Genomic DNA, 13045 nt, shown 5'->3' on the forward strand with positions numbered 1-13045 from the left:
GTTGTACAAGGGCATATCTCAAACACTGAGTGCAGCTTTGGCCTTCTTATTTAAGGAAAGATATAACAAAGTCGGAGCAGTACGGAGGAAGTGTACTGGATTGATACCAGTGATCAACAGACTGTTTTCTAAGGAAATATTAGACAAGTTGGCTTGTTTGCACTGTAGTTTAGAGCAGCATGAAGGGATTGGTTTAAGTTTATTAAATCCTGAATATTTTTGGTAAGGTGGTTGCCCTTTTAGAACAAAGATGAGGGAAATATCTTTTCTCTCAGAGACTTGTGCAACTTTGGAACTTTGCCACAGAAGGAGATGGGGTCATTGAATATTTTTAAGCTGGAGGTAGATAGATTCTTGTTATGCAGGAGAATCAAATATTACTAATAGTAGATGGAAATGTAGAATTCAGAAAATATACATTTAAGCCATGATCTTACTGAATAGTGGAGCAGACTTGAAGAGCTGAATGGTCTACATTTGCTAATAGTTGATGTGTTGGTATGATTTGCCAGGTTGAAAACAAATGGGAGAACATGGTGCCTTTTAGTCAAATTGCCCTGTCCCTTACTTCAAATCTCTGCCCTCTGGTCATTGATCCCTTTACAAAGAGAAAAGGAAATCCTGTTGACTGCATCTGCCCCTTACAATTTTTACATGCTAATCAAGATTCCTCTCCACCTTCTGTGATCTAAGGAAAACAACCTCAGCCTATCTGCTGTCTCCTCACAGCTGAAATGCTCCAGACCAGGCACCACTGTGGTGAATTTCCTCTGCACCCTCTCTCGTGCAATTACACCCTTATTATAGAGTGGCGACTAGACTCCACTTTACTCCCATTGTGACATAACTAATGTTAAAAAAACCTCCCAGCTTTTGTACTCAGTGTCTTGACTAATGAAAACAATATCTCATATACCTTATTAACCACCTTATCTACCTGTCTTCAAGGATCAATGGAGATGCATACCGAGCTCCCTTTGATCCTCTGTACTTCCTGGGGTCCTACCGTTCATTGTATTCCCATGTCTTGTTATTCCTCTGAAAATGCATCACTTCATAATTTTCAGGATTAAATTCCTTTTGCCACTGTTTTGCTCATTTGACCAGCCCTCTATATCATCCTGTAGTCTAAGGCTTTCCTCCTTACTATTTACCAAATCACCAATTTTCATGTTGTCTGTGAACTTATTGATTATAGCTCCTACTTTCCTGCTTGGATCATTACAAACAGTAAGGGATCTAGCACTGAATCACTGGAGCTTTCTTTGAAAATGGGACATAGCTTTTGGTCGCTGAGTTATTTTGCACAGTGAAAAAGTTTGACTCAATGTTTGAGCTTCCCTTTCTTTTAAAATGAGTCAATACTGACACCATTTTGTCAGCTAGTGAGATGGTGATGAGCATATCTCGCATCAAAATGTCAACTTTTCACTAGTGAGAATCTGCTTCCGGGCAAACAGCCCAGTTCTTGGCAGCTGGAATCTGGTTCATGACAGACAATGCCCATTCAAAGAGTACCTATGCAGTAGAGCAAACCAAAACTACAATAGAAATTTCAGATTAAAGCAGGATTGTTTTATCAACAGACTGCAGTGAGAGGAGAATAGTTGTACCATACAAAATATGTGCTGAAAATTTAATAGCAGTAATTTAAATAAGCCACTCCTACCATTGATCAATGGAGAAATTTAACCAATAATCTCCATTTCAACAATGATCTCACGTCACCATATACAACCTAAATTTCTTCAAAAGAAGAGAAACAAAAATAAATTCTTTGCAGTAACGTGTTTTATCAGTAATATTGCTGAAGCAGTTGGCATTCTGACTGCAAAATCAGTTGATATTTATTGCAGTGAGCACCTTATTGAGTTACGCCAAATTAGAATGAAGGTGGAGCACATGTTGCTTGGAGTCTGCATTTTGAATGGTTACATTTCATTTCATTACAGCCAATGACGTGTTTCTGAAGTGTAGTTACAGTTGTAATATTGGAAATCTGACTGCCAATTTGAAGACAGCAGGATCCCACAAATGGCAATAAGAAAAATCTAGAGCTAACTCGAGCTGAACCCACACTGAGCTCCAAACTATCACAATCAGATGTTTCCGTAGCGTAAGTGGATATGAAGGGCCTGTTTTATGTAGTCAAGTTGCAAAATCCTGAGATTGTGAACAGCACTATGTAAATGCAAGTCTTTTTTCCAGGATTCCTGAGTGAAGCAACCTAGAAATGCTTTTGCTTGTGATTTAAAGCTTTTGTTCTGTGGGTGATCTGCTTCCAGACCTTCATTCTCCAAAGACATTTTTAGCTGGTTACTAGGAACGCACAGAAGCAGGGTGGGTACAATTGTTAATTAATTTCAGTCTGACCTTTGCTTGAGGCTTTTTCACTTCAGTGCACCCAGTACTGGGAATTCAGTACCGTGGTGAGAGGGTCAGTCTCCCACTGCTGTTCCGTTACACCTTGGTACTATCAGTGTGCTGCTCCACCATGCTGACTCCACGTGGCTTAGCTGCTAACTAATTTCTTGCTGTTGCTCAGAGTTAGTGCTAAATGATATGGAGGGTAATTTGAAGTTAAATAATTATGTGGTTTTCACTTCGCATTTTTGTTATCAGCCATGGCTCTGTGGGTAGCATTCCATCCTCTGTGTTGGATGATTTCATGTTCAAATCTCACACATGGAGATTTGAGCGCAACCTTTTGGCTGAGAGAGTGTTCGAATGAGACGTAACTTGAGGCCAAGTCTGCTCTCTCAGGTGGATTTAGTAGATTCAGTGCATTATTTGAAGGAGAACAGAGATGTTCTCTCCCATGACTTGGGGCTCAGTAGGTATCGTTCAATGAACATCACTAATACAAATTATCTAGTCATCATCTTACTACTGATGTTGCTATAGGTAAATTGGTATTTCCCTACTCCAAATATTAGCTACACTTTAATGTATTTCATTAGATTTGCTTCACCTTTGGACTGCTTGAGGTTATGAAAGATGTGGTATATATGCATATAGAATCATAGAGTCATAGAGATGTACAGTATAGAAACAGACCCTTTGGTCCAACTCGTTCATGCCACCCAGATATCCTAAACTGATCTAGTCCCATTTGCCAGCATTTGGCCTGTATCCCTTCCTATTCACGTACCCATCCAAATGCCTTTTAAGTGTTGTATTTGTACCAGCCTTCACCACATTTTTCTTTCTAAAGCCATGACTTTTATTAAGTCTTGTTGGCAAGTTTCAGCAAGGTATTTGAACGTCAATGGTGTTCTGCCTCACTGGAGTAGCCTGCTGGAAATCAAGCTCCGCTATTCTCAGATTCATCAAAAAAGTTGAAGATTTTGTAAAAATATGCAAAATTATGCAATTTACTTGTCTTTTCAGACCAAGGTTGACAGAAAGAATGGACCAAGCTTCTGTACTTAAAAATAATTATTTGAAACAAATAATAGATTCTAGTTACAGGTAAACAATGATAAGCCATCAACTAATTTAACTCTTTTAGTTAAAACTCTAAATGGGTGGGGGGGGGGGGTGGGGGGGGGGTGGGGGGGGGGGGGGGCGGGGGGTGTGGGGGGTGCTTGGGGGGTGGGTTTGGTGGTGGTGGTGGTGCTGGTGCTGGTGCTGGTGGTGGTGCTGGTGTGCAGTGCACGGCGGCAGCAACGGTGACCACTACATTCTGGCCCTAAACTTAATGATCCCATATTCACTGCTCTCGGTGGCTACAACTGCCCTGCAGTTTTCAGTAATATCCTTCATGCTGAAATGGGCTCTGGAGGAATAGCTCACACTGATGGTTCACTAGGACCCCTCTTTAGGGAACCTGGACTCACTGTCCAGCAGGTACATGATGTTTGTATGCAGGATTTTTGTGGAGCTGTTCCTGGCAGCTGCAGAATCTTTTCTGAGTGTGTTCATTGAAACCAACAATACAGTGAAAATAATCCCGCTGCTCTGGCTTCACTTCCTCTGCACCAAGCCTACTGCACCCATAGCTCCACTCCCTCACTGTAGTCCTTTCCTTACCCACATCCAGGGCTTTGCTCTTACTCCAGCTTCCACTCCCACTAATATTGGATACAGTACTTCATGGGAGGAGAAGGGGTTGTTGCTCGTGATGGTGGTTGGTGGGGAAATTGTAATGAAAACTTAACCCAGTTATATTGTCACCAGCTTACAAGAGACTCTAAATAAGCACCAAGCTGTAATTGAGCTGAACACAGACCTCAAGGACCAGCACTAAAGGGGACAAGGCTTTGCTAGCAATGTGCTGTGCCAACCAGCCTCTGCACATGTGCTGACACGTGTGGAGCTGGAGGAACACAGCAGGCCAGGCAGCATCAGAGGAGCAGGAAAGTTGACGTTTCAGGTCGGGACCCTTCTTCAGAAAAAGGGTCTTTCTAAAGAAGGGTTCCAACCAGAAATGTCAACTTTCCTGCTCCTCTGATGCTGCCTGGCCTGCTATGTTCCTCCAAATGCACACGGTGTTATCCCTGATTCCAACATCGGCAGTTCTTACTATCTCTGCACATGTGCTGCTGCCTAGGACCAAGCTGAGGTTACTGTTTTGCATGCAGTTCACAGTGGACCCTTGCTGTGTTCTAACAGCATGATGCGTGAGTGTGAGACAGAGAGAGAGAGAGAAGGACATGTGAAAAGATGTTTCAATGACAGTAAAGAGTCATTCACTGAGATAAGGGTTGGTTCTGCAGAAGTAGGACTTGGGTGTTCCATGGCGGGAATGGGCAGTTGGAGGCAAAATGTCATGTGATGAAACCTGCAGGAATACCTCCATCCAGAGTTGGCAAACCCTCGGTGCTACACCAAGCAATGCTTTTTACCCCCACTATATAATGAAGCAAACAGTGCACCTAACCTTGTCAGGAATTCTCTTCTGTAACAACAACCTATAACTCTGACAGCAGTTTTAATGTGATAAAAGTTCCCAAGGCATTTCACGGGAGCTCTATAAAGAAATGTTTGACATTGAGCTGCAAAGAGATGATCGGGCATATGGCCCAAAACTTGATCAAAAGTTGGGTTTTAAGGAGTGTCTTAAAGAGAATCACAGCAAGATTTAAAATCAGATTTACCTGAATCCTTTGCTACGATATTTCTTTTCTTGTGAGGGAGGACACATTCCAAAACTAAAAGAAGTGCTTTTACATTGGGTTTCTCATATGAACATTCCCCACTTATCTCTCACACTTAACAAATCTTAAGAATCTAAATGATGTTTTTCAGAATTCCCAAATGAGACCCGTCTAATAGATGCAGCAGGCCAGTGAAATAATACCAGGAAGTTGCCAGTGAGCTATGTGTAACTCATCACGCAATGGAACTGTTCGTAAATCGCTTCCTGATTGGAAAAACTCCCATTCCTAAATGCCATTTCCCTCCTCTGATTGTAGCTAACTCCACATTTGATAACCAGTCCAAACTGGATATAGAACTGTGCACACCTTTTCACTTCTGCATCATTCAAAAGAACATATCATCTGGCCATCGCCTTGTTGGGGAACCATGCAATGCATGGAATAGCTGCTGTGTTTCTCTTTACTTTTCAACGGTGACTACATTTCAAAAGTACTTCATAGGGTTTGAAGCACTTGGAGTGTCCTAAGACCGTGAAAGGTACTATGGAAATGCAAGTTTTATCTGTTTGAAGATATGACCTAGTTGTTCCCTTTGTGAATTTTGTTTGTTATTAAGGTGAAGGATATTGATGCAATGGGATGGTAAACCTTATATTGTGGCACCCTTTTTCCTTTAGGAGCTGAACTGAAACAAACAATACACTATTTAAAAGGCATCTGGATGGGTACATGGATAGGAAGGGTACAGAGGGGTAAGGGCCAAATGCTGGCAAATGGGACTAAATGGTCAGTATGGATGAGTTGGACTGCAGGGTTTGTTTCCGTGCTGTACATCTCTAAGACTCTATAAATGATCACTATTTCACGTTGCACCCTTACTGGAATTGAACTCAGGTCTTGGGCACAAACCAGTGCTTAGATATTTTCTAATCAGCCCGTTCTAAGATGTTATTACACACCTCTGGACCTGGTGGGAATTGCAGCTGAACCTCCTGGTTCAGAGGTAGAGACACTACCACAGTGATACAAGCCAGTGTTTTCTTTCTCCTGCCTAGAGTAGGAACTACCACCACACCATAAGAGTCTTCCAACTAGTGTTTATTTTCTAATCATCTTGTTCAGAGTTCCTATCACACACCTCTAGAGAGGTACCTCCTGGGCCAGAGGTAGAGACACTACCGCTGTGCCGTAAGAGCTGTCAATGCAGTGCTTGATTTTGGACCAGGAGATTGCAGACAATTCCTAACCAACCTGTTCAGAGATGCAATGACACAGTATCAGCCCGGGTGGGATGTGTACCCAGGTCTCCTAGTCTCGAGGTAGGGCGAGTACCCATGGTGCCACAAGAGCTCTCAAAGCAGTGAGACAGAAAAAAAGACATCTCTGTGAATAGACTTCATTATGTTTTGTATATGTATTTTCCACCACCAGGAAAATGCCTATGCAGCCATTTGTGTAGGAACAAGCAAAGTCTGCTAAGGGCAATGGTGACATCAAACAAAAAAGGAAGGGTTGGGGGTGCAAACAGGGGGCGACTAAATCAAATTGAGTTGGAGTGGGGGATAAAGCACTCTCTCTCCTGCGGTGCCCACCTCTCTGTAAAGGCATCAACAGCATTGATGGACACCGCATGCACCTTCTCCAATGAAAATTGGGCTCAAATGTAACCACGGTAGAGAGGCAGCAGTTGGCAGAGATGATTCTCTCCACAGCCCGCTGCCTGGACCTGCTTATAGCCAACCTGGCTAGGCCCAACAAAGCAGTGCTTTTAAAAAAGTAGAGCTGGATGAACACAGCTTGGCCTGCTGTGTTCATCCAGCTCTACACCTTGTTGTCTCAGATTCTCCAGCATTGGCAGTTCCTACTATCTCTTTTTAAAAAATAACCTATTTTTCTAATTAGCCTGTTTAGAGATGTTAGTGCACACCTCTGGAGCAGGTGGGACATGAACCCAGGCCTCCCAGTCCACAGATAGGGACATTACCATTGCACCACGTGTTTAAACTATTATGCTAAACATTTTCGGGTGAGACAATTCTGAAGAAGAGTCCTAGAGCACCTGGGGAAGATTTACACTATTTACTATTTATAGTAGAATAATCATTTTTTTGACGTGCTCAATAAGTGAATAAGTGAACAGTAAAAATCTGTGACTCCCTCACTCCCCTCCTCTGTCACCACCCATTGAGTGATTATCCAAAACTACTTCCAAGTAATACTGCGCTAAATTTGTCACCATTTAAAATTGTTTGAGAATATTACTTCTAAAATTAATTGTGACAACTGTTTTCAGTATAGCCAAATTGTACATGCAGCAATGATTCTAGCTTGGACTACTAGAATGCAATGGACTAACTACTATATTCAGTAATGTTCTGAACTTTAATTGAATGTTAAACATCGGATGGCTCCCTGTTCTTTTAATCTTATAAAAAGAATATGGATGTGGGTAAAACTTTTGAGTCAGTGCCTGCCGTGGATAAATAATTCCCTAGATTTTCCGGTTCATGTGCAACGATATTGAACTCTTTAGACATTGGCCTTAATTTGTGCATGTTGCTGACCTGATGCTGTGCAGGGACATTTGGAGCATCCCTGCATTGAATTCACGCTAATTATCTCCAACATCCTGGGGAGCCCGCTTAGAAATGGCCATGAGTGTTTGTTATTCAGTACAATTTTATTAACTGCTTGGGCTGCATATAATCGTCATTAGTATTTCCAAACATTCTTGACTACAGATGCATTAAATGGCCACAGTCATTCATTTATATTTAATTGCAATTAATTTTAACAATTGATGCACTGATCGCCCAGAATCAGTCTCTTGTGTAACAGTACATTTTAAAAAGTCGCTTGCTGTTTTTTGAAATCATGTTATTGGTTTTGCAGTGCATTCATTGTTAAACAAACTGAACCACAACGCGGATAAAGAATATGCTTCAAACCTTGTCACAGTCACCTCTTCCAAAGCTGCACGTGAATGTAAAATATAAGTTAATTATGTTCACTTGAAAATACCCTGTTAGTAAATTGTGTCTTTGTCCCCGCAGGTTCATGTTAAAATGGCAGATGAGGCTTCCTGTGTTGGACCAGCCCCCACCAACAAAAGCTACCTCAACCTGGATGCCATCATGGAAACCATTCAAAAGACCGGTGCCCAAGCTGTGAGTCTGAATGTGCTTAAAGCCCATTGCTGATGCTTGTATGTTCCTTGGGAAATGGCAGAACTTGTAAAAGATTGACTATCCTCTTCCTGTTTAGTTCATGTGACGCGAGTTAAATTGAAGCTTGATTGGTACTGGAAATCAAAGGCTCTGTAGCATCTGGCAGTGCCTGTTACTGATCCTGCAGGTGGCTGCAGAATTCAGCTTTTCACTCCAGGGAGTAACTTGAGTTCATTTCATCATTTACTTTTATTTATTATTATTAAAAAAATTCTAATTAATCTTGAACATTGAATTAGCATTTCTCTCTTAATATTAGTTGTAGTAATTCTTCCTAAAGCTATTCACTCTGCGGGAAATCAATGAATGTTCACATAGCCAATACACATAGTCAGGCAAACAATGCGATCAAATTTTCTTTCCTTGTTTCAAGCACTGAATAAGATAAATGGTGATAGACTTAAGATTAATTCGGAGCTTAAAAGATTATATTATGTATGCCTTCTGCTTTTTTTTTGTGTCTTAGGTCCACCCAGGATATGGGTTTCTTTCAGAAAACAAAGAATTTGCCAGACGTCTGGTAAGTTTTGTAGTTGATGTCCCCCTGCTTGCTGTTGATTAATCTTGCGGAAAGGATAGACATGGCAGTTCGCCTGTGAGTAACGAACATGTGAGTTGAGAGAGAGGGGCCTGATTTAAAGCAAGGCTGAAACCTTCACAGTGGTGCTGTTGATGACTCAGCTGGCCTCATCAGTGTGTATTATGATAACCTGAGAATTCTGGCTTGATGAGATTCAACTGAAAGCATGGGGGAGAAATTACATGAGCCTCGCTGACTCAAGCAGCCCTGAAAAATGTTTAAATGGCGCACAATAATTCTCAAAATCAGCGGTTCCAAAGAATAGAGGCCACTTCTGAAATTGCACTGCAATCCTATTCAGTAAAATTAACTCTTCAGATTTGTTAAAAGTTAATGCATCATGACTTTAACATTCAATGCTCCACAATGCATGTATAAAATGACATATTATTTAAAATCCCTTTTCATTTTATCCGTTTGCCTTTCAGTTAGCATCACAAGGAATTGTGGGAATTGCACAGTTTATAACCGAGTTAAATTTTTAAAAATCTGTGTGAGCCATTGAATGTTTGTTAAGATGTAGGTAAAAATATATTTTAACCAGGAATGAAACTTTGCCTTAGCGTAAGTTTTAGAGAAATCAAGTTATTTATAACGAATAGCATGACAGGGGATTACATTTTTCCAAATTTTCTGGTCTTATCCAACTGCATTAATGGCATTTCACTTAGTTTATTTCTTGAAAGCACAAGTTGATGAAGGATTTTTTAAAATCAATGATAAATATATATGATAAAGAGCACAGCTGTTCTTCTGTTGTGATATGGACATGCTACACTGGCAGATAGTGACCCTCTAGGTCAGGAGGCGTCATTACAGCACTTCCACTGACGAATAAGCAGAGGCACTCAGTCACTAATTAATGCAGTGGAACCTTGTTGTTGTCGCTTTCAATTTGCCAGCCTAGAATGTGACAATAAGCAGGAAGTGATGCTAACTGAGATTCATTGTAGTAGCGGTACTAATCCATCATGGTTGTGGCTTCATTGAGGAAATGGCCTGAATACGATGTTATTTTTGCTTTATACGATGCCTGTTACATGGGTTCTGTATTCATAGAATCACAAATTAGTATAGTCGTGATGGAGGCCATTTGGCCCATAGAGGCTACATCAGCCCTTTTAAAGATTAATCCAATTAGTTCTGCTCACCCATGCTCCCGCCACTAATATCCTTGCAATAGTTTCTCCTACATTTATTTATCCAATTCCCCTCCGAAGTGCACTGTTAAATGTTTCCACCACCCTACTGGATTAGTGCATTCAAAATCCTAATCACGCATAATATAAAAAACATTTTTCCTTATATTACCTTAGTTTTTGTTTAACCTAAAGTAATAAAAGGAAAAGTGTTTTTTATATTTGGATTTTGACTGCGCTTCTCAATAGGGTGGTGGAAACATTTAGCACTTTAGATGAGAATTGGATCAATAAATGTAGGAGAAACCATTGTAATCATTGGTTTCATGAGTTGCATTCATGTGTAAGCACAGGAAGCTGACATGAAATACAGATAATCAGTAAATCCAAGAGAAACTTCTTTTTATTCAGACAGTTGATAGATTGTGGAACCTACTATCACAAAGAATAATAACGTAGATGGTGATATGGAAACTGAGATAGGCACACAAGTGGGCAAGGATTGGAAGAAAAAGGACAGGAGGAGGCTTGTGTGGAGCATAAACATTAGCATATATTCTGCGAATGACCTGTTTCTGTGCTGTCAATTATATCTAATATCCATTGTATGTTTCAAACCTATAACACAGCTGAGTAGATAAGACAAAAGTGAAGCATGTATTCTAAGACAATCTCTACTGTGTTGAAATTATTCAGCGCACTATTAGCAGCTTCTGCATCAATTTTTGTTGGTAGGGTTTGTATTATCCTCTTGAACCATTCCCTCCACCCTCCATTGGGCCAACTTTGTGTTACTGAATGAGTAAAGCAGGCATTCATTTGCTGTGTAACTTTCAATGATCACAACCAAAAGATATGGGAACACATCCTGCCACCCCCAAAATACAATGGATGTTTTGCCTAATGCCAAGAAAATGGCTAGCATTTAACCACAAAATATTAAAATATCTGTAAAGTCAAATCACAGAAGTTGGATATTTGAAAAAATTTGATAGTGACCATAAGGAATAAGAGCAGCCGTAGGCCATTTGACCTGTTCTACTATTCAATAAGATCATGGCTAATATGAATTTGGCCTTAAATGTACTTCCCTGTCTGCCCTTCATAACCCTCGATTGTCTTGTTGATTAGCTCTTTGAAAGTGGAATCAAAGGTAGACAGAGTAGTGAAAATGTGTCGGTCATGCTTGTCTTTATTGGTCAGTGCAGTGAGTATAGCAATTGGGAGCTCATGTTGTGGCTGTACAGGACATTGGTTAGGTCACTTTTGGAATACTGCATTCAGTTCTGATCTCCCTGCTGTCGGAAAGATGTTGTTAAACTTGAAAGGGTGTACAAAAGATTTACAAGGATGTTGCTGGGATTGGAGGGCTTGAGTGATAGGGAGAGGTTGAATAGGCTGAGGCTTTGTCCCCTGGAGCGTCAGAGATTGAGGGATGACCGTAAGGAGGTTTATAAAATCATGAGGAGCATGGGTAGTGTGAATATGAAGGTTTTTTTTTCCCCAGGGTAGGGGAATCTAACACTAAAGGACATAAGTTTACGTTGAGAGGGGAAAGGTTTAACAGGAACCTAAAGGGCAACTTTTTCATGTAGAAGGTGATGCAAATATGGAATGAGCTGCTAGAGGAAGTGCTGGAGGCTGGTACAATTACAATATTTAAAAGGTATTTGGATGATATGAATAGAAAAGGTTTAGAGGGATATGGGCCAAATGCTGGCAAATGGGACTAGATTAAATTAGACTATCTGATTGGCATGGAAAAGTTGGATCAAAGGGTCTATTTCTGTGCTGTACATCTCTATGACTGTAAATCTGTGTCTCCCTCAGCCTTGAATGTTATTCATGGCCCTGATTATGCTCGTGTCTGTGGGGAAGAGAATCCAAAGACTAATGACCCTCTGGGAGATGACATTTCTTCTCATATCCGTCTTAACTGGTGACCCTTTGTTTTGAAACTGCGTCCCCTGGTTCTAGATTCCCCCAATGACAGGAAGCATCCTCTTAGCATCCACCCTGTCAAGTCCCCTCAGAATTATTTATGTTTCAATAAAATCATCTTTCAATCTTCTGAATTCCAATGAGTATAGATCCAACTTGCTTAAGGTTTTTTCCATAAGACAGCCCTTTCATGACAGGAATTAGCCTCATGAACTCTCTCTGAGCTGCTTCCAGTGCAAGGAGATTAAAAGTGTGTACTCCTGTTCAGTCTCACCAGTCCCCTCTACAATCATATTAAATGATTGGAATCAGTGGGCTCCTCTGTAGTTTTAAAATGATAATTTTGCTAACTATTGTCATTCAAAAGCATCACTATTTTGTCTTTTCTCAATCTGCTACAATGTACAAAGCAATGCAGTATACTCATTAATTCAAATTCCAGATACTTGTTAATGCTAATCCATTCATTTCTTTCCTGTGTCTCTAAATACTGTAATTCACTTCAGAACTTAAGCTTATTTTCCTCAAAACTAGAATCCTGTGTATTCCCCTGAATTTCTTTGGGTGCCTGTTTTGACTCCAAACCAGCAGAAGCTGCATTTTCCAACCTCCCACCAGCAATACGCTGAATGAAACTCTGGCTGATTTGAAAATTTGTGTATAACATTTAAGTATGCACTCCAGAAATGCAGAACATGTGTTTCTTTAAAGTAAGAAAAAGCATGGATAATACTGGGAAAGTGCAATATTAATTTGTAAACAAAGATTTACTGCTTTTTAAAAAGATTTCTAACCTGTTGAAAATCAAACCAAGTTTGGACTGTTGATCCCATTCTATAGCTATTGTAGTAAATGAAAGGTAACAAAACTGATACCGTTAAAATACTTGGTAAATTATTTCAGTTTAGTAGTCTTTTCCAATTGCAGGGCTTGTAATATTGCTACATTGAAAAGCTCTGACAGTGATAACATATTAATACTGGGGACAATGCAGAATGATGCAGAACTCCAGTTAGTACACAACTTTCACAATGCGTTGTCGAAACCATTGCCGGT

The 13045-nt window shown here is 40.4% G+C and overlaps 1 protein-coding gene across 1 annotated transcript in view; it reads left to right on the forward strand.

Moving 5' to 3' along the window:
- The window catches only part of pcca (propionyl-CoA carboxylase subunit alpha), a 191045-nt gene that overhangs the window by 89476 nt on the left and 88524 nt on the right, over positions 1-13045 (forward strand). The window contains exons 5-6 of the mRNA XM_048598411.1: positions 8156-8269; positions 8796-8849. Coding sequence (XP_048454368.1) covers positions 8156-8269; positions 8796-8849 — 168 coding nt within the window. The remainder of the gene's footprint in view (positions 1-8155; positions 8270-8795; positions 8850-13045) is intronic.

The sequence above is a fragment of the Rhincodon typus genome, chromosome 6 (genome assembly GCF_021869965.1).
Source record: "Rhincodon typus isolate 14 chromosome 6, sRhiTyp1.1, whole genome shotgun sequence".
Taxonomy (NCBI): domain Eukaryota; kingdom Metazoa; phylum Chordata; class Chondrichthyes; order Orectolobiformes; family Rhincodontidae; genus Rhincodon; species Rhincodon typus.